General features: G+C 41.3%; 1 protein-coding gene across 2 annotated transcripts in view; it reads right to left on the reverse strand.

The window, feature by feature from the left end:
• Nucleotides 1-25835, reverse strand: part of sh3yl1 (SH3 and SYLF domain containing 1) — an 86546-nt gene that overhangs the window by 48887 nt on the left and 11824 nt on the right. For both annotated transcript variants that reach the window (XM_073056792.1, XM_073056793.1), the window contains 3 exons: nucleotides 18805-18912; nucleotides 14749-14862; nucleotides 13112-13176 (listed from right to left, as the gene is read on the reverse strand). In XM_073056792.1, coding sequence (XP_072912893.1) covers nucleotides 13112-13176; nucleotides 14749-14862; nucleotides 18805-18912 — 287 coding nt within the window. The remainder of the gene's footprint in view (nucleotides 1-13111; nucleotides 13177-14748; nucleotides 14863-18804; nucleotides 18913-25835) is intronic.

The following is a 25835-nucleotide window of genomic DNA, read 5'->3' on the forward strand; positions in this document are numbered from 1 at the left end:
AAAGATGATTGAGAATGAGAGACTAACAATGGAACTCACAGGAGATTCTATGAAGGTAAAGCCAATAATGACTAGCAAACTAAAGAGGAGACCTAATGACCCTGTTCCAATTACAGACAAAAGATGAAAATTTGCACCTGTGCAGTTAAATTACTTGTTAACAGATGAACAGATAATGGAAGATCTGTGAACTCTCAATAAGCTTAAATCTCCGAAAAGACCAGCATTTCCGTCTTCTCCTGAGCATCTTCCCGGCACTCCTGCTGAATCACCAGCACAAAGATATGAAGCACAAATAGAAGATGGAAAGTTATATTACGATAAGAGATGGCATCATAAAGGTCAGGCTATCTATTTGGAATCTAAGGGGAATACGAAGATTGGTTCTGTAATTAGCTCAGTTGGATCAAATGAGATATGGGTAAGGAAGACAAGTGACAGCACAAAGATGCGTATATATCTAGGACAGCTGCACAGAGGAGTCTTCATTATATGGAGGTGATCTGTTGCCTAGAACTCTTAGCAAGTTGGAGGCGCACATCTTCTTAACTCCCTATGCTCAGAGATCAACTTTTCATGATTTTAATATGGAAATCTATATTAAAACAAACAAGTTTATTGACAGACATTACCTAGAGAGGCAGAGAAGCCCCCCCAAGAGACTTGAGTTATAAGTGGGTCTTAGACCTAAAGTTAAAAAAAAGGCTTGTTATAATTTGATATTATTAAGTTACTAAGTAAACAAATGGTAGGTGTTTGTATGTTAAGGGTAAACATATTTGTTTAACATAGTGCCCCAGTAACAAAAAACATTGATGCACTATTAAAATAAAAGGGGAGGAGTGTACCGTATAACCCATGTTATAATAAGGGAATACTTTATGTTGTAACATGTTGTTGCATGCACTATTAGGCACATATGGAATTGTATATATGTGTGTTAAAGTTTGGATTCTGCCAATAAAGCACCATGAAACTTAGCTCCCGCCTCCAGAGTTTTTATTAATAGCATTGTCGTGTAACCAGGCCACAGACGCAACAAAGGGGATGCATTGGACGCTGCAGATTTGGACTTTTAGAAGGCCTTTGATGTGCCACACGAGGCGTCTTACCAATTTAAAAGCCCACAGCATTACAGGAAAGTTACTGGCATGCTTAGAGTATTGGCTGATTGGCAGGAGGCAGTGAGTGGGAATAAAAGGATCCTTTTCTGGTTGGCTGCCAGTGCCTAGTGATGTTCCGCAGGGGTCGGTGTTGGGACTGTTTCTTTTTATGTTGTATATAAATGATACAGATGATGGAATAGATGGCTTTGTTGCTAAGTTTGCAGATGATATGAAGATTGGAGGAGGGACAGGTACTGTTGAGGAAATAGGTAAGCTGCAGAAGGACTTAGACAGATTAGGAGAATGGGCAAAAGAGTGGCCAATGGGGAGAAGTCTGGGATTGGGGTTGAGGAGGGGAAAAAGGATCAACCATGATAGAATGGCAGAGTGGACTCGATGGACAAAATGGCTTAATTCTGCGTTGTATGGTCTTAATCAGACTATGGTTCACCAAATACTCATAAATCCTGTCTGAGAAATGCTCTCCAATAAATTGCCCACCACTGTGGAACATGAATGGCTGAGAGGCAAACTGATGGTAGTTTATAAAATTATCAGGGTATGGTAGATAGTCATAGTCTTTTTCCTGAGTAGAAGGGTCAAATACTATGAGCCTTAGCTTGAAGGCAAGTGGTGGAAAGTTTAGAAGAGACTTACAAGGGAAATTTATTTTTAAAACAGAGAGGTGGATGTTGAGAATGTGCAACAGGAAGTGATGATATAAATAGAATAGCATTTAGAAGGGACATGAACAAAGAGGGAATAGAGATATGTGGATCATGTGAAGTTTAAATATGTATTATATTCATACAGACATTGTGGGGCAAAAGGTTTGTTCCAGTGCCTTACAGGATTTATCCCTCCCCACCAATTTCTCTCCTGGCACTTATCCCTGCCAGCACCAGAAGTGCTACACCTGCCCATTGACCTCCTCCCTCACCTCCATTCAGGGCCCAAACAGTCCATTCCAGTTAAAGTAACACTTCACTTGTGAACCGGTTGGGTCATCTACAGTATCTGATGCTCCCAGTACAGCCTCCTCTACATTAGTGAAATCTACCTCAGACTGGTGGATCACTTTGTCGAGCACTTATGTTCCAGCTGCAAAAAGTCGAATTTTCTGGTAGCTGACCATTTTCAAGTCAAGTCAAATTTATTGTCATTAAACTGTACACACATATACCATCAAACAAGACAACATTTCTCTGAACCAGAGTGTAAAGCACTGTGAAATACACAACAGCTTATGAAAGTAGGGGTGAAATCTACAGATGGATTACACACAAGTGAGCAAACTAAAATGCACAAATTAAATATTGTAAGGTACAGACAGATTAACCAGTGACACTTTGAATTTCTATTCCCATTCCGATTGTGACATGGCCTGCATGATGCTTGGAGGAACAACACCTCATCTTCCACTTAAGTAACCACCAGCCTAATGGCATGAACATCGATTTCTCCAAATTCTGGTCATTTTTGCCCTCCCCTTTCCTTTTTCTTCATTTCCCCACTCTGCCCACTTACCACTTCTCACCTTGCTATCACCTCCCCCTGGGGCCCCTCCTCCTTCCTTTTCTCCCATGGTCCACTTTCCTCTCCCATCAAATTCCTTCCTCTCCAGCCAGTTGCCTTTTCCATCCAACACCTCTCAGCTTCTTACCCCCAACCACCTGGCTTCATCTACCACCTTCTAGCTTGTCCTTCCCATCCCCTCACTTTCTTATTCTGGCATCTTCCCTCTTCCTTTCCAGTCTTGATGAAGAGTCTTGGCCCGAAACATCAACTGTTTATTTATTTCTATAGATGCTGCCTGATTTACTGATTTCTCAGAATTTTGTGTGTTGCTCTGGATTTCCAGCATCTGCAGAATCTCTTGTGTCTATGTTCTAATTGCAGTTCTGGCAATAGTTTTGCAGTAGTCATGGGGCTCCATCTGCATGTCATTTTCCATTGCATTCTCACTCTGACCTCATCACCACAGTGATGCCAAATGTAAACTTTCTCCCCTTTCTCAATCTTCCTGCCTCTATCTCTGGAGACAGCTTCTCTACTGATGTATTTTAAAAACCCACCGACTCTCACAGCTACCTGGGCTATACTTCTTTCCACCCTCTTAATTGTAAAAAAAAATGCCAATCATTTTTTTCTCAATTCCTCCGTCTCTGCCACATCTGCTCTCAGAATAAGGCTTTTCATTTCAGAATGGAGAAGTCCTCCATCTTCCTCCACCATCAATGCTACTGTCAACTGTATCTCTTCCAGTGTGTACATCTGCCCTCACCACATCCTCCTGACCCCCCACAAGGATAGGGTTCCTCTTTTCCCCACCTACCACCCCACTAGCCTCCGTGTCCAGCACATAATTCTCCATAACCTCTGCCATCTCCAACAGAATTCCACCACCAAGCACATCTTTCCCTCCCCCCCTCCATTTTCTGCTTTCTGCAGGAATTGCTCCCTACCTGATTCCCTAGTCCATTTGTCCCTCCCCACTGATCTCCCTTCTGGCACTTATCCTTACAAGCAGAACATGTGCTACACCTGCCCCTACACCTCCTCCCTCACTACCACCAAGAGCCCCAAACAGTACTTCCAGGTGAAGCGACATTTCACACATGAGTCTGTTGGAGTCATCTACTGTATCCAGTGTGGTCTCCTGTATATCAGTGAAACCTGATGTAGATTGGGAGATCACTTCGCTGACCACCATCAGCCAGAAAATGCGGGATCTTCCAGTGGCTACCCATTTTAATTCCACTTCCCATTCGCATATGTTGGTCTATGGCCCCCTCTACTGCTGTGGAGAGGTCACACTCAGGTTGAAGGAGCAACACCTTATATTCTGTCTGGGTAGCCTCCAACCTGACGGAATGAACATCGATTTCATTATCACTTTAAAAAAAAATCTGGAAAAAGGATACTAGATGTGTCGATGACTTTGATGATTGTATAACATTCTATCAAGTGTGCATGGATAGAAATGGTTTACACAAGGATATTGGCCAAAGGTGGGGAAATAGGGCTAGCTTGGATAGGTACCTTGGCCAGCATGGATGAGTTGGGTTAAAGGGCTGGGTTTTGTGCTATAAGACTCTACACTGTAGAAAACAGACACAGTTAAGCAAAATAACTGTTTTCAGTCTGCAGAAGTGACCTGAATCTTCTGGTTCAGTTTAAATTTAAATCCAGTTTAAATCCCTATCACATTCTCACTCTGAACTCACAGAATCTTCATGATCGATGAAATTGGGCACTGATAGTGGTTCTTCAATTATGTTAGTCAAGATGTATGGTTAACAATAAAAGCACAAACTAGCTTTCACACCATTTCAATGGTGAGACTCATCAATACTTTACAACCACTGAAATTAGCCATTAGGCACGGAACGTCACAACTTTTGTACCTTTGTAATTCACACAATGAAACAAAAGATAAATCTTGATGTTGATTAGACTATTAGTTAAGATTAGGCATGAATCCAGACTGGTTATCCTGTTAATCAATTTTTGTTTGATTAATAGGACTGGATGTTACAGTCCCTGAAGTTTCTGCACTGCACTTGACGAGTGGAAGTAGTTCTTAAAGATGACCACTAGATAATGTTACTACCATTATGACACATCTTCAGTTGTGTACCCCAACATCACTGTATTTGTAAACACACATATTTTGTCAATCGATATTTGGAGTATTTGGATATTTAGAGTCATTCCTGGAAAAAAATAGTAAAGTAAATTTTTTAAGCATTTGGATTCCCAAAAATGGTGTTTGAATATTCAGAGATGCATTGTCAGTTTAGATGCGCTCCCATGGTAAATATGTAATTCTATAAACAGTCTGCCTACAGCCAAGGTATTTAAGTACACTGTGTGATTGTAACTATAGAAATTGTACTTGAAAGCCTGATCATTTTTGTATATAAAAAATATAAAACCTCCATGTACTCCTATATGTGTCTACTTTTTAGTCATCTACAAATCTAGTTTCCATGTAGATCCTTAAGGCCATGAGATATAGAAGCATAACTAGGCCAGTCAGCCTATCGAGTCTGTTCCACCGTTCCATCATGGCTGATGAATTATCCCTCTCAACCCCATTCTCCTGCCTTTCCCTGTGACATTTGGCTCCCTGGCTAATCAAGAACCTATCAACCTCCGCTTTAAATATACTCAATGACTTGGCCTTCACAACCATCTGTGGTAATGAATTCCACAGATTCACCACCCTCTGACTAATGAAATTTCTCCTATTCCCTGTTACAAATAGATGTCACATTATTCTCAGGTTGTGCACTCTGACCCTATACATCCTCACCAAAGGGAATGACCTCTCCACATCCACTCTATCCAGGCCTTTTAATGTTCGATGAGATCCTCCCTCATTCTTCTAATCCAGTAACTATAGACCCAGAGTAACAAAATGCTCCCATACATCAACTCTTTCATTCTTGGAATCTTCAAGGAACGGTGTCTCAGAAAGGCAGCGTTCATCATTAAGGACCTCCAGCACCCAGGGCATGCCCTTTTCTCTTCGTTACCAGCTCTTCAGTATAATTTTCCAACAGTCAGATATCCATTCTAGCCTCTCCTTTAATCTTTATATATCTGAATCGCCTTTCCCTTAGTGGACTCAACCACAAGCTGCCCTAAAAAAGCCATCCTGTAGACTTTTTATATTTAATTAAAATAACATGCAGTTGTGAAATTGCCACTCAGTTAGTTTTAATAGAGATAATAGGAACAAAATAGTTCAGTGGAAATTTAGTGCTAATCTCTATCTAATCCATAAATTCAGCTATTTGTTGCCAACATTAATTGCTCAATAGAGAGCAGAATGGACAGGAGGGCCGCCTGGCTAGGGCTTACTTTTTTCCTGGCACGAACTCCTGCCTGCTCGCCTTACTTCCGCTTTCTCGCACACCACTTACGATGTCCCCAACTCCGGCCACCGGCATCAGGTGACTCTGAGGACTGCAGGCCCGAAAACCATATAGCTCTAGATATATAGATATAGGCTTGGTCCAATATGGACAAAAAGCCAAATTAGTGTCCAAACATCTCTTGTATTAGCCTCAGCCATACTGGGATAAAGGCACTGGCTGGCCACTCTATCTATGCCCCTTATCATCTCCATCACATCTCTCCTCAACTTCCTTCACTCCAAAGAGAAAAGCCCTTGCTTACTCAACCGACATTCGTAAAATATGTTTTTTAATCCAGGCAGCACCTACTAAATCTCCTCTGCATTCTCTGTGAAGTTTCCATATTCTTTCTAAAATGAGGTAACCAGAACTAAACACAATATTCCAAGTGTGACCTAAGAAGGGTTCGATACAGCTGCAACATTACCTAGTGGCTCTTGAACTCAATCCCCCAAATGATCTACAAATCTGAAACCCTGCTCGCTGCATCAGTTCTTTAGCCACACATTCATCTGACATGTTATCTTATTCTTATTTTCACTCTTACTAGCACGTGGCACAGGCAGCAATCACAGGATTACTTCCCTTGAGGTCCTACTTACAGCTGCCTTCTCACCATATCCTTTAATGCCCTGACCGATCAGGAAACTATCAACTTCCGTCTTGAATATACAAATGGACTTGGCCTCCACTGCAGTCTGTGGCAGAACATTTCACTGATTTACTACTCTCTGGCTAAAAACTTCCTCCTTACCTCTGCTTGAAAAGGTTACCCATCAATGTTGAGGCTGTGCTCTCTAGTTCTGGATACCCCTAACATAGGAAACATCCTCTCCACATCCACCCTATCTAGTCTTTTCAACATTTGGTAGGTTTCAATGAGACCCCCCACAGTGACTTCAGGCCCAAAGAAATGCAGCCTGACTGACGTCTTATAAAGGCTCAGCCTCATCTCTCTGCTTTTATATTCTACTCCCCTTGAAATAAATGCCAACATTGCATTTGCCTTCTTTACCACAGACTCAACCTGTAAGTTAACCTTCTGGGAGCCTTGAACAAGGATTCCTAAGTCCCTCAGCACCTCTGATGTTTGAACCTTCTCTCCATTTAGATAATAGTCCACACTATTTTTCCCTTTACCAATATGCATTATCATATATTTCCCAACACTGCATTCCATCTGCCACTTTTTTGCCTATTCTTCCAATTTGTCTAAGTCCTGCTGCAATCGTATTGCTTCCTCAGCACTACCTACCCGTCCAGCTATCTTCATATTATCCACAGACTTTGCCATAGAGCCATCAATTCCATTATCTAAGTCATTGACAAGCAATGCGAAAAGCAGCGGTCCCAGTACTGACCCCTGAGGAACATCACTAGTCACTGGCAGCCAACCAGAAAAGGCCCCTTTTATTCCCAATCGCTGATTCCTGCCTGTCAGCCATTCTGCTATCCACGCCAGTACCTTTCCTGTAACGCCATAGAAATATATCTTGTTAAACAGCCTCATGTTTGGTACCTTATCAAAAACACCTTCTTTAAATCCAAGTAAATGACATTCACTGCTTCTCCTTTGTCCACCCTGCTTGTTACTTCCTTGAAGGACTCTAACAGATTTGTCAGGCAAGATTCTCCTTTACAGACACCATGCTGACTTCGACTTATTTTATCATTAGTTTCCAAGTACCTTGAAATCTCATCCTTCATAAAGACTCCAACACTTCCCCAACCACTGAGGTTAGGCTAATTGGCCTATAATTTCCTTTCTTTTGCCTTCTTTCTTTCGTAAAGAGTGGAGTGACATTTGAAATCTTCCAGCCCTCCAGGCCATGCCAGAATCAAGTAATTCTTGAAAGATCATGATCAATGCATCTGCTATCTCTTCAGCAACCTCTCAGGACTCTGGGATGTAGTCCATCTGGTTCAGGTGACTTATCCACCTTAAGACCTTTGAGTTTGCCTAGCACCTTTTCCTTTGTAATAGAAATGCCACTCACTCCTGCTCCCTGATATTCACAGCTAATATCTTCCACGGTGAAGAGAGATGCAAAGTACCCATCAAGTTTATCTGCCATTTCTTTGTCCTTCCATTACTCCCTCACCAGAATCATTTTCCAGTGGTCCAATATCAACTCTCACCTCCCTTTTACTCTCTATATCACCGAAAAAAATTTTGGTATCCTGCTTTATATTACTGGCTGGTCTGCCCTCATATTTCATCTTTTCCCTTCTTATAGCTTTTTTAGTTGCCTTTTGTTGGATTTTAAAAGCTTCCCAATCATGCAACTTCCCAATCACTTTTGCTACCTTATATGCTCTTTCTTTGGCTTTTATGCAGTCCTCAACTTATGTTATAAGTTAACTTTTTTTTTAAAGTTAGCATTTATTTTTATAGGTTATGGAGGTCCAGTGCAAGTTGATGGGAGTAGGAAGAATAATAGCTTGCTATGGAACAGATTGGCCAAAGGGCCTGGTGCTATGCTATGATACTCTATGACTCTAGGTAAGGAATTGAGAGGTGATCTTCTTCACACTTAGAATGGCGACTACCTTGAATACAATGAGAAAGAGAGAGAGAGAGAGAGAATGGTGTACTTAGAGTTTCTGGCAGTATTTAAGTACTGTATCTAGGTGAACATTTAAAGCATAGAAAGCTGGGGCCACCTGCTTAAAGATAAAATGGAATATGCATTGATGCCCACTGTGCAGATATAGTGGTCTGAATGGCCTGCTTTCCTGCAGTATGACTTCATAACCCAACCCAGCCTGGTAGAGTCCTTGATTGTGTTGGAAAACCTTCTTCCTGATAAAGGTCACAATTCTCTGTGAAACCTGAGTATAACCTGAAACAAGGCCACCAATTTACAGAAGAACAAACAAGATTGAGGATAGGTTACTTAGCCAAAGTTCATCAAAGCCAACTGAAAACATTATGTTATCAGCTACAGGTTCAACTCTGATTCATATCTTGAGATATTATCATACATAAATCCAATGTTCTAGTAATTAAATATGACCCCTTGATTCCAGTGATAATTTTTATTGTTACCTGAAAATTATCTGACACTAATTATACCTGTAAGACACATCTCATTTTCTGAAGTAACAAGACAAACTTCAATTAAATGTCAGTTCTTACTTATCAAAGTACAGAGTAATTTTATAATCAAAGTATATATATGAGCATATATTACCCTGAGATTCATTTTCTTTCAGGCATTCACAATTGAACAAATAAGTACAATAAAATCAGTGAAAAACCACAAAGACTTGACAAGCAACCAACATGCAGAACAAAGAGCTTTGATCATGGTGATACTAAGTTTGGCATTCAGATGCCAAATGGTGTGTAGAGATAACAGAAATATAAGGAACATCTTTTGCAGCTGTAGAACCAGGAGGAAATAAATTTTATTAAGAATATATACATAGAAACATAGAAAATAGGTGCAGGAGTAGGCCATTCAGCCCTTCGAGCCTGCACCGCCATTCAGTATGATCATAGCTGATCATCCAACTCAGAACCCTGTACGGGCTTTCTCTCCATACCCCCTGATACCTTTAGCCACAAGGGCCATATCTAACTTCCTCTTAAATATAGCCAATGAATCCGCCTCAACTGTTTCCTGTGGCAGAGAATTCCACAGATTCACCACTCTCTGTGTGAAGAAGTTTTTCCTCATCTCGGTCCTAAAAGGCTTCCCCTTTATCCTTAAACTGTGACCCCTCATTCTAGACTTCCCCTACATCGGAAACAATCTTCCTGCATCTAGCCTGTACAATCCCTTTAGAATTTTATACGTTTCAATAAGATCCCCCCTCAATCTTCTAAATTCCAGTGAGTATAAGCCTAGTTGATCCAATCTTTCTTCATATGAAAGTCCTGCCATCCCAGGAATCAATCTGGTGAACCTTCTCTGTACTCCCTCTATGGCAAGAATATCTTTCCTCAGATTAGGGGACCAAAACTGCACACAATACTCTAGGTGCGGTCTCACCAAGGCCTTGTACAACTGCAGTAGAACCTCCCTGCTCCTGTACTCAAATCCTTTTGCTATGAATGCCAACATACCATTTGCCTTTTTCACCACCTGCTGTACCTGCATGCCCACCTTCAATGACTGGTGTACAATGACACCAAGGTCTCGTTGCACCTCCCCTTTTCCTAATCGGCCACCGTTCAGATAATAATTTGTTTTCCTGTTCTTGCAACCAAAGTGGATAACCTCACATTTATCCACATTAAATTGCATCTGCCATGAATTTGCCCACTCACCTAACCTATCCAAGTCACCCTGCATCCTCTTAGCATCCTGCTCACAGCTAACACTGCTGCCCAGCTTCGTGTCATCCGCAAACTTGGAGATGCTGCATTTAATTCCCTCGTCTAAATCATTAATATATATTGTAAACAACTGGGGTCCCAGCACTGAGCCTTGCGGTACCCTACTAGTCACTGCCTGCCATTCTGAAAAGGTCAATAGACAATAGACAGTAGGTGTAGGAGTAGGCCGTTCAGCCCTTCTAGCCAGCACCGCCATTCACTGTGATCATGGCTGATCATACACAATCAGTACCCCGTTCCTGCCCTCTCCCCATATCCCTTGACCCCGCTATCTATAAGAGCTCTATCTAACTCTCTCTTGAATGCATCCAGAGACTTGGCCTCCACTGCCTTCTGGGGCAGAGCATTCCACATATCCACCTCTCTCTGGGTGAAAAAGTTTTTCCGCATCTCTGTTCTAAATGGCCTAACCTTTATTCTTAAACTGTGGCCTCTAGTTCTGGACTCACCCATCAGCGGGAACATGCTTCCTGCCTCCAGTGTGTCCAATCCCTTAATAATCTTATATGTTTCAATCAGATCCCCTCTCATCCTTCTAAATTCCAGTGTATACAAGCCCAGTCGCTCCAATCTTTCAACATATGCCAGTCTCGCCATTCTGGGAATTAACCTTGTGAACCTACGCTGCACTCCCTCAATAGCAAGAATGTCCTTCCTCAAATTTGGAGACCAAAACTACACACAATACTCCAGGTGGGGTCTCACCAGGGCCCTGTACAGCTGCAGAAGGACCTCTTTACTCCTATACTCAATTCCTCTTGTTATAAAGGCCAGCATGCCATTAGCTTTCTTCACTGCCTGCTATACCTGCATGCTTGCTTTCATTGACTGATGTACAAGAACACCTAGATCTCGTTGTACTTCCCCTTTTCCTAACTTGACTCCATTTAGATAGTAATCTGCCTTCCTGTTCTTGCCACCAAAGTGGATAACCTCACATTTATCCACATTAAACTGCATCTGCCATACATTTGCCCACTCACCCAACCTGTCCAAGTCACCCTGCATTCTCATAACATCCTCCTGACATTTCACACTGCCACCCAGTTTTGTGTCGTCGGCAAATTTGCTAATGTTACTTTTAATCCCTTCATCTAAATCATTAATGTATTTGTAAACAGCTGCGGACCCAGCACCGAACCTTGTGGTACCCCACTGGTCACAGCCTGCCATTCCGAAAGGGACCCGTTAATCGCTACTCTTTGTTTCCTGTCAGCCAGCCAATTTTCAATCCACTTCAGTACTCTGCCCCCAATACCATGTGCCCTAATTTTGTCCACTAATCTCCTATGTGCGACTTTATCAAAAGCTTTCTGGAAGTCCAGGTACACTACATCCACTGGCTCTCCCTTGTCCATTTTTGTAGTTACATCCTCAAAAAACTCCAGAAGATTATTCAAGCATGATTTTCCCTTCATAAATCCATGCTGACTCAGACTGATCCTTCTACTGCTATCCAAATGTGTCGTAATTTCCTCTTTTATAATTGACTCCAGCATCTTTCCGACCACTGACATCAGGTTAACCGGTCTATAATTCCCTGTTTTCTCTCTCCCTCCTTTCTTGAAAAGTGGGACTACATTAGCCACCCTCCAATCAGCAGGCACTGTTCATGGATCTATAGAACATTGGAAAATGATTACCAATGCGTTCACGATTTCTAGAGCCACCTCTTTAAGTACCCTGGGATGCAGACCATCAGGTCCCGGGGACTTATCAGCCTTCAGACTCAACAGTCTATCCAACACTGTTTCTTGCCTAATATAAATTTCCTTCATATAAAGTCCCATTTACTCCCACTCTTTGCTTCCTGTCTGCCAACCAATTCTTTATCCACATCAATACCATACCCCCAATACCGTGTGCTTTAAGTTTGCACACTAATCTCCTGTGTGGGACCTTGTCAAAAGCCTTTTGAAAATCTAAATATACCACATCCACTGGCTCTCCCCTATCCACTCTACTAGTTACATCTTCAAAAAATTCTATAAGATTCGTCAGACATGATTTTCCTTTCACAAATCCATGCTGACTTTGTCCGATGATTTCACCTCTTTCCAAATGTACTGTTATCACATCTTTGATAACCCACTCTAGCATTTTCCCCACCACCGATGTCAGACTAACCGGTCTATAATTCCCCGGTTTTTCTCTCCCTCCTTTTTTAAAAAGTGGGGTTACATTAGCCACCCTCCAATCCTCAGGAACTAATCCAGAATCTAAGGAGTTTTGAAAAATTATCACTAATGTATCCACAATTTCTTGGGTTACTTCCTTAAGCACTTTGGGATGCAGACCATCTGGCCCTGGGGATTTATCTGCCGTTAATCCCTTCAATTTACCTAACACCACTTCCCTACTAACATGTATTTCTCTCAGTTCCTCCATCTCACTAGACCCTCGGTCCCCTACTATTTCCAGAAGATTATTTATGTCCTCCTTAGTGAAGACAGAACCAAAGTAGTTATTCAATTGGTCTGCCATGTCCTTGTTCCCTATGATCAATTCACCTGTTTCTGACTGTAAGGGACCTACATTTGTCTTGACCAATCTTTTTCTTTTCACATATCTATACATTTTATTCAGGATTCTCTCTGAAGGATACTTACAATACTGCAATAGGCAGGGATAACATGGTTCTATATTCATTAAACTAAACTTATTTTTATTTTCTTTCATCATCTATTTTTGTCGATGTAATATTTACATACATTAGTTTAAAATGTGGTGCCTACCTCAATTCCAATTTCAAAACCACCACCAAGACCAGCAATGCCTATTGCTGAGGGAGCAGACCATCCTGTATAGAAAACACAAATTCAGACAAATGCTTTTAACTATGAAAATAACAAAAACTGGCTAAGCCTGAAACAAAAGGCCACATCGTGCTGGTTGGACCACCCCGTATTCAGAATCAACATACACAGACTCCCCCTACACTGAATATGGAAGTCCAATGTACAGGATTAAAGCATCCAGGATTCCAATGGCATAGTTTTGCAGCCAATGCTTCCCCTCCAACCCACCAGTTTACCTTGAAACTTCTTACAATCGCCAAAGGACTTGCCCCAAGCTTTACTATTCCACTTCATAATACCTGTTCATTATTACGGACATTTACAGAAACAGAGTCACTCATAAAACTGCATAATATTAACTAAGAACAATTATATATAACTGAAAATATTAAATTAAGATATTTTGTCTCTCATTCAAAATAAATTTATCCTCTTTCTCGTCTTCTTTCAGCTGAAATCCCAAACGAAGTTGCTGGGATCTCAGATTTTGTGCCAGGTCTAACCTGGCAGCTGGTCAGAGAAGCAAATTCCTAGCATATCGGGGAATTCAGTTTTGGATAGATTTTGCATTTTCAATCTATCAGCAAGTCTAGGACTTTTAGATGTTTTAGTACCTTACCATGACCTATTATTATTTAAACTGATGAATATGAGCAATAACTTATGGTTATAGACTTTAACTCGATGATTAATAACTTTTAGAACATATTTTTGAAAAAAATTAAGATTCAGCTTGTGTTTACTTCCATTCGTTTTTACTCCCAAGGATGTTTGCTGAAGTCAGCTTTCAAATACTCAAGGGGTGTAGGAAGACATGAGATTAGAACAAATATGCACTGCAATTATTGTTATTCACATCCTATATATTAGACCAACAAAAATGAAATGTTAGGATGTTTGGTCACCTATACCTTTCAGTTGTAGTTGTCTTTGCACAATCAGCTGAATCAGTGATGCAGTAAGACAGAGAAAATTAAAGCTCTCATCACTTAGTCAGTCATGGATACAGAAAATGAGCTATTTAAAATTAAAATTAAACCTTTATTTTGGTGCTTTGCAAATGTATGCAGATTCTAAGAATTCAGATGTAAAAAAATTATGTAACTGTGCAAAATTTGAAAAAAAGTCCTAAAAAAAAGAAATACAATTCAATTATTGTACTGCTATCCATCAACAGCCACCAAGGAGTTTGCACTAATTCATGTTTGATAGCTGCAATTGAAAAGAATATATTATGATAGTACATTGAACCTTACTAACCGTGAAAGGTGTGCGGATGATACAATTGCACTGCACTTCTCGTTTCTAGCAATCAACCTTTACTAATATTTTAAAGGAGATGTTTTAAGAATATTTCTTGCAGAAATAATTGGCTTCTAGGTCATAAAGAATCATACAATCTGACAACTAGGAAATAGGGGTAAGTTGGACTTGAAGATGAGCAAAGAAATAACAAATACTGTGCCCTAACATTATTTTAGTTAAAATAATTTTGAAGTGTACCAGCAAAAGTGAATAAAATATATGGATCAAATAATGAAATAAATCATATGGATCAAATAATCAACACTTACTTCCATCAGGCAGGCGGCTCAATACAATTCCACTACCTCCACGAGCTGTTACTAAAAATCCAGCTTTAATTACTGATAAGATTGCAAGTCCTTGTGCTTTTGCTATCACGTGAGCTTAAAAATGAACAAAATGTTAAATAAGAACACATTAGAAATTTCAAGTTCTCTCATTAAATAATAAAATTATGTTCATTGCATGTCTTCTAAAATGATAAACTGATCCTATGAGCACATACCAGAAAAAGAAACGCTTAAAATATGCATTTCATAAATCATTCCCAGTTCATTAACACAAAAAATTAAGTATTTCCTTTGGAAATAAACTATGTCAGCTTAAAAAAGATAACTTTTCTGGAGATTTCTTGATGACTTTTATCATGGCCTGGATATTGCTCTCACGATCAGTCATTTGCAATAACAGCAAAAAGTAAATTCAGCTCTCAACTGCAATAAGTAACAAGATATTCTACAAAGTACCTCTCAATTGGAGAAAGCAGGCAAGCTCCACACAAACAACACCCAGAATCAGGAGTGGTGCTGGGTTCCTAGAGCTGTGGGTCAACAACACTTTCTGTTACACCATTATGCCACTTGTAGAATCGTGGACTCTATCTCCCATCCCGTCCATGCCAACATCATACCTAACTGTACAATTACCATTTAAACTATGACTTGCCATGTGCTGGCAATTCAAGTGTTTGTCTAAATACTTCTTTAATGTTGTGAGTGGTACCTGCCCACTGAAGCACTGCATATTCCATTCAATGTCTCCCATCCACTCCATAATGTACTGGTTAGGCACAGGAGTACATTCAGCCAGTGACTCATTCCACCGAGATGCAACACTGAGCATCATAGGAAGTCATTCCTGCCTGTGGCCATCAAACTTTACAACTCCTCCCTCGGAGTGTCAGACACCCTGAGTCAATAGGCTGGTCCTGGACTTATTTCCACTTGGCATAATTTACTTATTATTATTTAATTATTTATGGTTTTATATTGCTATATTTCTACACTATTCTTGGTTGGTACGACTGTAACAAAACCCAATTTCCCTTGGGATCAATAAAATATGTCTATCTATCTGTCTGTCAATCTCTTACCCCAAAGCTATGACCCTTAGGAAAATGCTAAGGGGAGAAGTTCCTACTATCTCCCCTCAGAAAACATATCCAATGATCGAGGAAGTATTACACAGACTGGGTATCAGAGAAAATGTTGATGGGACCCTATGGAAAACCTGAAACAAAAATAGATGAGGGGATACTATTTAAGGATAAATGGAAAGTCAAAGGGAGGCTTTCTTCCAAATGATACATATAGAAACAGGAGCATAACATACTAGGTGGAGTGAACAGGTAGAAAAGTGATTGTGGTAGGTAGATGCCCCCACCACAAAGAAAACATGGAAGATTGTGGATTTTTGTTGTAATGTTCTGATTTGTATGGTTAATAGTAAATTAGTTTATTATTATCACACTTAGTGAGGTTAAGTATATAGCTGGTCTTCATACAGATCAATTGAATACATTGAGATAGCACGTGGAAAACAGTAACAATGCAAAAAAAAGTGTAACAACAACCTCTGCAATACAGGTAAAGAATAAGGTGCAAGATCATAACGAGATTGATGGTGAGGTCAAGAGTGGAACTGATGTGTATCATGGCTTGGTATGGAAACACCAATGCCTTTCAACAGAAACTCCTTCAAAAGGTAGTGGATTCAGCCCAATACATTACAGGTGAAGCTCACCCAACCATTAAGCACATCTACATGAAACACTGTCGATGGAAAGCAGCATCCACTATCAGAGATCCTCACCACCCAGGCCATACTTTTTACTCACTGCCGCCATCAGGTAGAAGATATAAGAGCCTCAGCACTTGCACCAAGTTCAGGAGCAGTTACTACCCTCAACCATCAGGCTCTTGAACAAAAGGGAAGAACTACACCTACTTGCCCATTCATTGAGATGTTCCCACAATAATCTCACTTTAAAGAGCCTTTTTCTTGTTATTTATTGCTATTTATTTACTGTATGTTTGCATTTGCAGTTTGTTGTCTTCTAGTTGATCTTTAATTTTTCCTGTTATAGTTACTATTCTATAGATTTACTGAATATACCAGCAGAAAAATGAATCTCAGAGTTGTATGTGGTGACATACATGTAGTCTGAAATTAAAATTTACTCTGAACTTTTACAATAACCCTATAAAAGTGGGGAAGAAGCGGTCTTTGAGCCTGTTGGCACATGCGTTAAAGCGTTTTTATCTTCTGCCTGATGGGAGAGGGAGAAGAGTCAATGACCAGGGTGGGTGGGTCTTTGATCATGCTGTCTGCTTTACTGAAGCAGCACTAGGCATAAACAAAGTTCATGGTGGGAGGCTGGCTTCTGTGATGTGCTGTGCCTACAACTTCTTGCAGTTTCTATACCAACATATGATGCATCCAAATAGTGCATCAATAAAAGTTGGTGAGGGTCAAAGAAGACATACCACATTTCTTTAGCCTCTTGAAGAAGTAGAGTCGGGTATGAGCTTTCTTGGCTGTGGCATTAATGAATGGCCCAGGTCACGCTATTTGTGATGATCGCTCCTAGGATATGGAAGGTCCTAACCTTAGCATAATTTATGTAAACAGAAACATACACACTGCCTTCCCTCCTTAAGTCAATGACCAGCTCTTTTCTTTTGCTGATATTGAGAGAGTGGTCATTATTATGTCAGCAGGTCACAAGGCTCTCTACCTCTTTCCTGTACTCCCACTATCATTATTTGAGATATGGCTCACTATGTTAGTCTTACCTACAAACATGCAGATGGATTTAGAGCAGAATCTGAATCGGTTGATGTGGAGGATCAAAAACTCAAAACCCCAAAACCCAATAATTAAACCACTGTGTTGTTTAGTAATAATTGTAGCTTTCATCGGGGCAGGGCCTTTCTCACATTATCCTTTAAAATTGTTCCGATCATTGACCGACGTAGCCTAACGCTTTTACAATGACTGATGGCATTTCACCTTTTTTGATCGCTTTATTATTTCCACTTTATTTTCAATCGTGATTGTGATTATTTTCGTGAACATAAACACTGCGGATTCAGAGCTCCGCCGCGGGGTCCTACGTCCACCACACTGAGACAGGTTAAATAAGGTCTAGGGTTCCGCCGGGTCCTAAGATCCACCACATTGAGACAGGTTGAATAAGGGACTTGAGCATCCACATTTTTTGGTATCCGCAAAGGGTCCCGGAAACAATCCATCGCGGATAAGGAGGGCCGACCGTAATTAAATCAGAGATTGATAGACAGCAACTGTCTTGAGTGGAGTCAGAACTGTTTGCAATTGTTCACAAACAAGAGAAAATATGTATATAGTGGAAATCAAAGCAATTCACACACAATCCTGGGAGGAACTCAGCAAGCCAGGCAACATCTATGGAAAAGAGTAAACAGTCAATGTTTCAGGCTGAGACCCTTTATCATGACTCAGGAAGGGTTTCAGCCTGAAATGTTGACAGTTTACTCTTTTCCATAGATGCTGCCTAGCCTGCTGAGTTCCTCAAGTATTTTGTGTGATTACAGATGTTGTAAGTTAGAACAAAGAAAAAACAACCTGCTGGAAGAACTTAGCGGGTTGAGCAATATCTGAGCAAGACAAATGGATTGTTGACATTTCAGGTTGAGAATTTGCATCAGCACTACATGCAGAATCTCAACTTGAAACATTGACAATCCCTTTGTCTCCTCAGATGCTGCTCAGTTTTCTGAGTTCCTCCAGCAGTTTGTTTTTCAACGTTCTCTGATCTCTTTCTTTCTCCAGAATCACAAATGTGCCTTGAGATGCCACAAGACCACCAATAATAATGAACAATAGATTTCATATTGCTTTCCTACACGTGGAACATGATCCCTGAACCCAGTGCCACCATGTATCTAATTCCTGGAATGAGAACATGAAAAGAATTATAAAAGCCCAAGAGAAGACAAGACATATTACCTATGTCCATTGACATGAAGATATGCCAAAAAGCAACACATTAATAACTTACTAACCTGGTATAATTACATCAGGTCCATTTCTTGAAGTTATTTCTGTAAATTCTCTTAGAATTTTTGCAGCTTTCTTGGCTTCAGACTTGAGATTCGATGGAATTGGATTCACTGGAACAATGCAAATAAGTTTATTTATAATGCTGCTTGCAACACCATATTTTTTAGAAAATGTACAGTATCTCATTAAAATTTGTGACATTACATTTGAGTTTTTTTTGTAAATTACTGTAACAATGTGTTGGAAAGATTAAGTCTGTATTAGTTACAGGATTACATTCCAAGTAATTGGTGAAATAATGAGATGATCAGAAATACTATTAAAAAACAAAGACATTTAAATAGAGATTAAGACACTGCTACAGAGACAACACACAATGCTGGAGGAACTCAGCAGGTCAGGCAGCGTATTTGGAAATGAATAAACAGTCCACATTTCAGGCCAAGACCTTTCATCGGGACTGCAAAGGAAGGGGGAAGACACCAGAATTGCAAGGTGTGCCGAAGGAAAGGAGGACAAACTAGGTGATAAGTGAAGACAGGTGGGTGAGAAAGGTAAAGAGCTGGAGAAGAAGTAATCTAATAGGAGATGAGAATAGATCGTGGGAGGAGGGAAGAATGAGGGGCACCAGGGGGAGGTGATAGACAGGTGAGATGAAAAGGTAGAAAGCCAGAGTGGGCATGAGAAGACAAGCAAAGGGAGAGAGGAAAATAAGAGAGAAAGAAAAATTCCTGGAAGGAGAAATTGATGTTCATGCTGTCAAGTTGGAGGCTACCTGGATGGAGTATGAGGTGCTTCTCCTTCACCCTGAGAGTAGCCTCATTATAGCAGAAGGGGAGTCATGGTCTGACATGTCAGAATGAGAATGGGGATATTTCACAGTTCTTTTCAGCAGAGCCAGAGTCTGACAGAGAAGGTCACCAGAGCTGAGGTATACTTTACATCTTTCATCATTCAGCATAACTTGCCATTCCAGGTGTGTAAGCACACAGGCAAACTATTCAGGAAAATGTTTCCTGATTCAGAAATAGCAAAAAAACTATGCCTGCTCATCAAACAAGACAGCAGCTATTGTGAACATGGCACTGGAACCTGAGTGTTCAGAGGATCTGTACAACTTCATCCGGACAGAAAAAAGGCCATACAGTATTTTGGTTGACAAAAGCAACGATATCATGTGTGAAAAGGAATGTGCCATTTTAGCCAGGTACTAGAATGAAACACAGGATAAGGTAACAGTTGGACTTGTAGACATGCCAGTGTGCAATGATGCCAAAGCTGAAAACATATTCAACTGCATTGCATCATCCATGCATGACCAAGGTCTTGAATGGTCTAATTGTGTAGGATTTAGCAGTGACAACTGCAATGTGATGATTGACAAAAACAACTATCTTATCAGAGCAGTTCTTCAAAGATGCCAGATGTACAGCATCTTATTAAAATTTGTGACATCACATTTAAGTAAAGGAGTTGATGAAGCTGTTTTTGGTGCTGTCAAATTCTAATTGTGATGTAGAAAGGGCATTCAGCATGGTGCGTCACAGTAAGACAGAATTCAGAACTCAGCTGTCTCACAAAACACTTCTGAATCTGATGTCTTGCAAAATTAACAAATTCGTTGACACAGACTGCAATGAGGTTGAGACTTCCGGAAGAAATAGAAAAGCTATTTGTATTAGCATTGAAACTGCCAACAATATACTCAACAAGAAATATGTGTGTGTATGTGTGTGTGTGTGTGTGTGCGTGCGTGCGTGCGTGTAAATAGTTTCAATGTGATCAAATAAATTGTTTTGTTCTTTCATAATCAAATGTCCTGTATACATACACCCTTGGAGGTCGACCGGAGAGGGGGGAGATATGGGGTTGCGGGGGGCAGGGGTTGGTGGTGCTACCTCCCAGAAGTGAATTTTTCAGGGTGGGATGTCTGACATTGACACATATAGTACTGTGCAGAAGTCTTATATTCCATCTAGGTAGCCTCCAATCTGATGGCATAAAAATAAATTTCTTCCAGTAATTTTTTTCTTCCCCCCCCCCCCCCCCCCCCCACCAACCCTTCCCTCTTTTTCTGTTCACCTCTCTGGCTGCTTAACTCTTCTTCTCACCTGCCTATCACATCCCCCCTCGTGCCCACCTTTTTCCCTTTCTCCCATGGTCCACTCTTCTCTCTGGTCATATTTCTTCATCTCCAGCCCTTTAACTTTACCATACACCCGGATTCACCAGCACACGTGCTATTACAAAGAAAAAACAGCAGCATCTCTACTTTCTTAGAAGTTTTCAAAGGTTCAGCATGATATTTAAAACTTCGACAAACTTCTATAACTTGCATTTACTGTGAATGCCCGTAAGAAAATAAATTTCAGGTTTGCATATGGAAACATATATTATGATAATAAATTTACTTTGAAATTTGGACTTGCGCTGCAGTAGGCAGGTAGCTGGGTGACTGTTAGGAGAGGGAAAGTGAATGGCCATGCCCACTACTTTTTGTAGGGTTGTTCATTCAAGGGCTTTTCCATACTTGACCGTGATGCAGTCACTTAACATACTCTCCACCACATATCTATAGCAGTCTGTCAAATTTTTAGATGTCATGCCAAATCTTCACAAACTTCTGAGAAGAGGAATATAAGGTATTGTTCCTCCAACCTAAGTGAGGCCTTATCCCGATAGTGGAGAAGGCCATGGATGGACATATTGGAATGGGAATGCAAGTGGAATTAAAATAAGTGGCCACTAGGAGATCCCGCTTGTACTGGCGGACGGAGTGTAAATGTTCAGCAAAGTGGTCCCCAATCTACGTCGGGTCACACCGATATGCTCCAACCTAACTGTAGCCTTATCCCAACAGTGGAGGAGGCCATGGATAGATATAACGGAATGGGAAGTGTAATTAAAATGGGTGGCTACTGGCCTGGAGAGTACATGATATGGAAGAGAACCAAACAGAAAAATATCAAGACATTAGTAACTTTGTAGAAATGAAATAATTCAGGATAATTTGACAGACAGGATTCCAATTTTGAGAAGACATTTCCCATTAGCAAAAAATGTAGACACTGGATATCTAAAATACAAACAGAAATCAGAAAATGCTGGAAATACCCAGCAACTGAGTTGCACAAGTAAGAAGAAAAACAAAATTAATGTTTCAGGTCAAAGGTCCTTTGAAAGAATCTGGAAGGTTTAAAAAAAAGATTATTAAGCTGCAGAGAGGTTATGGGGAGGGGGACGTCTCTGACAGGGTCAAACCAGGGTCATCATGAGGATAAACTGTAAATGAGATTATCTGGTCACTGACTGAATGGGAGCAGGTAAGGAGTGAGGACATAGATAAAATAACCTAGAAGAAAAGAAAATAGAAGCTGTGACTGTGGAGAAGGAAGACATTCCTGGAGGAGAAAACATTCTTTGAGGCCCTGGTTAAGAAGAAGGAGGTGCATAGCAGGTAAAAGCATGGAGGAACAAATGAGGTACTTGAGGAGTATAAGAAATGTAAGAGAACACTAAAGAAGGAAAGCTTCCATAACATCCATTTCAAAAGTTGTATTCATAACACCACCTATCTGCCAATTTCCATCTGCCATAAAAGACAGAGAAGACTAAAGACATATTTACAAATGAAAACCAGCAAAAAAGGAAATAAGCTCAGATCCCACTTAATGCTGAAGATGTGTTCCTCAGAGGAGGAGTGTTAAATAAACCTACGCTGTGCAGGGTCATTATAACATTACATAAATGGACATATGTGCCTGATAAATATAAAAAAATCAAACCCAAGATATATGATATATTATTTTATGAAAACACAGTAATTCACGGAATAACAAATATGGAAATAGGCCTAACCTTTATATCAGTGGAGCAGCAACACATTGCTGCAGCAGTGAAGGGAAGTGGGTGGTGGTTACATCTTGGAGGAGAGACCAAGCCATGGGTCCTCCTCTAACTTTAGCTTCTTCAAGTAAGCAGCAAGATTTGACTGCCTTTTCTTAAATTTCCTCTCATGAAGCAGTTCTTGGTGGCAGGAAATCATGTCGAGAACACCTCTCTTTGCATTATTGCTTTGCTCCCAGTCAGGGTCATTATCGATGAATTGGTCCTTCATTTGTGTAATCGTGGTGATGCTAGTGTTGAGGAATTTTGTGCTGAGGTTTCTTGCTGATGTTTCCTCTTCTCTATCCTCCCTCTTTCTGCGTTCTTCCATGGCTTTCTCTGCCTCTTTCAATCAACTCCCCAGCTCTTAGCTTCATCCCTCCCCCTCCAAGTTACACCTATTGCCAAGTGTTTCTCTCTCTCCTGCCCCCACCTTTCAAATTTACCCCTCAGCTTTTTTCTTCAGTTCTGCCGAAGGGTTTTGGCCAGAAATGTCAACTGTGCTTTTCTCCATGGAGGATGCCTGGCCTGCTGAGTTCCTCCAGCATTATGTGAGTACAGTATTCTCAGTTTGGTGATGGTCTTAATGATGCACTGAAAGATTGTTTAGTTTGTGGAATCTTAAAGGAGAGCATTCAAAAACAGCTCCTAACTAAAACACAACTTGTATTCAAAAGATCAATTGTAATTGCTGTTTCAATGGAAACAGACAAAGATGCAATTAAGTTAGAGCAGTATTTCCCAATGGGGGGGCGACACTGCCCTCCCAAGGGAGCATTATACATCCTAAGGGAGCATTAAAGGAAATAGAAGTTGTCGGGAGAGGGGGTTCAAGATTCTTGGGGGAGGCGGTAAGCAGCACCCTAATTTGAGGCACGAGACGTGATCGACAATGTCCACTCACTGCCATCGTCAACATCCAATAGGCATTTCCAGTTTGTGTTATTTTTTTTATTTGAATTTAGCCCCGTTAGTAGTAGTGGTCTCTCGAAGTCCAAGGAAGACGAATGTGTTGCGCAGTCAATGTCTGTGGGCACGCATATGACTTCTGAGGCCGAAATCTGAAGTGCAGATACGGTTGCAGATGGGGCAAGGAGCACCGCCTGTTGGGGCAGGAGCGGACGCCTTCCTGTGCCTTTCTCGACTCGCCTTGAGGCGTTGCATGCGCCAGTTGGCTTGGAAGTTGTTTGCTGCCTTGGAGCATAGATTGCACCACTTGGACTGATCAGCAGCAGTGTGTTCGAGATCGCGGGGCTAGAGTTTGGCCTACTTAAGGTTTGACTTGTGGTTGTCCTTGTACCTCTTCCTTGGATGACCTTGGGCACGGTTGCCCTGCTCCAGTTCTCCGTAGAACAACTGACGCGGCATTCTGGACTCATCCATGCGGATCACATGGCCGGTCCATCTGAGCTGAGCCTTCGAAACCTTGGCTTCAATGCTTGTGGAATTGGCTCGGTCCAGGACTGTCAGGTTGGAGATACAGTCTTGCCAGTGGATTTGCATGATTGATCGCAGAGCGTGTTTGTGGAATTTTTCAAGCTGTTTGACATGTCTGCGATACAGTGTCCAGGTTTCACAGCCATATAGAAGTGATGAGACCACAACAGCATTGTAGACCTTCAGTTTAGTGGAGAGGCGAATGTCTTTGTGCTGCAGAACTTTGACCCGGAGCCTTCCGAGTGCCTGGCTTGCTTTCTGGATCCTTGACATGATTTCTTTATCAAGGGCCCCGTCGCTGGAGATGGTTCTCCCCAGGTATTTGAAGTTGTCAATGTTCCATAGTTGTGTGACATCAATGGTGATGCATGGCTGTGGTGGAGCACTGTTAGGTGCAGGCTGCAGGAGGACCTCTGTTTTACCGAGGCTGATTGTCAAGCAGAACAATTTAGATGTGGCAGAGAATCTGCTGACCATTGTTTGTAGGTGGTCCTCTTGGTGCGCCATGAGTGCGCAGTGATCTGCAAAGAGTGTTTCTATGAACAGCTTTCAGAGGGTCTTTGTCTGTGCTGCAAGGCAACATAGGTTAAAGAGAGACCTGTCCAGGCGGTATTTGATATAAATGCCCAGGTTTAAGTCTTTGACGGCATGCATTAGTACTAGAGTGAAGAAAAGGTTGAAAATACTGGTGCAAGCACACAGCCCAGTTTAATGCCGTTGGAAATGTCAAATTTCTCGCTAGGTTCGTCAGCTGAGAGAATCCCTCCAGTCATGTTGTCATGGAAGAGGCGTATGAGGTTGATGAACTTCGGAGGGCAGCCAAGTTTCCCGAGGATGATCCACAAGGCTTCGCTGTTGACAGTATCAAATGCTTTAGTCAGATCAATGAAGACAAAGTACAAGTTCATGTTCTGCTCCAGGCATTTCTCCTGCATTTGTCTAACAGTGAAGATCATATCCACAGTACTGAGTTTAGGCCGAAAGCTGCATTGCGATTCTGGGAGGTTTCCTTCGGATACTGTTGAAAAAAGTCTATTGAGGATGATGCAAGCCAGGATTTTTCCGGCGATGGAGAGTAGGGAGATGCCCCGGTAGTTCCCACAGTCTGCGCGCGGGCCTTTGTTTTTGTATAGGGTGACTATTGCAGCATCCCGAAGGTTGGGTGGCATTACTTCCTCTTCCCAGATACTAACCAGGACGTCCTGGAATGCCTCGAGTGACTCCTGGTTGAGGGCTTTGTACAGTTCTGCGGGAATACCATCCTTGCCTGGTGCTTTGCCACAGCTCATCTGTTTGATGGCTGTGCTGACCTCGGTCAGGGAGGGGGGGGTTGTTGAGGTGCTCATGGACTGGGCTCTGGGGAATCTGGTAGAGTACTGACTGGTTGACAGTGGAGGGGCGGTTCAGGAGCTGACTGAAGTGTTCCTTCCATCTGATGTTGATGCCCTTTTTGTTCTTGATCAGCGAGGATCCATCTGCAGAAAGCAGAGGAGCTATTCTTAACTTTGAGGGACCAAAGACAGACTTGATGGCGTTGAAGAACTGCTTGGTGTTGTTTGTGTCAGCGTAGTGCTGAACCTCATCCGCCTTCTTATTCCACCATGTGTCGCGCATTATACGGATTTCCCTTTGAGCGAGTGCCTGATAGGACTTGAATCTGTCCTTTTTGCAGATGGAGTTCAGGTCATCCTGCCATTCTTTGAATGCCTTG

Source organism: Hemitrygon akajei, chromosome 9 (genome assembly GCF_048418815.1).
Source record: "Hemitrygon akajei chromosome 9, sHemAka1.3, whole genome shotgun sequence".
Lineage (NCBI taxonomy): Eukaryota > Metazoa > Chordata > Chondrichthyes > Myliobatiformes > Dasyatidae > Hemitrygon > Hemitrygon akajei.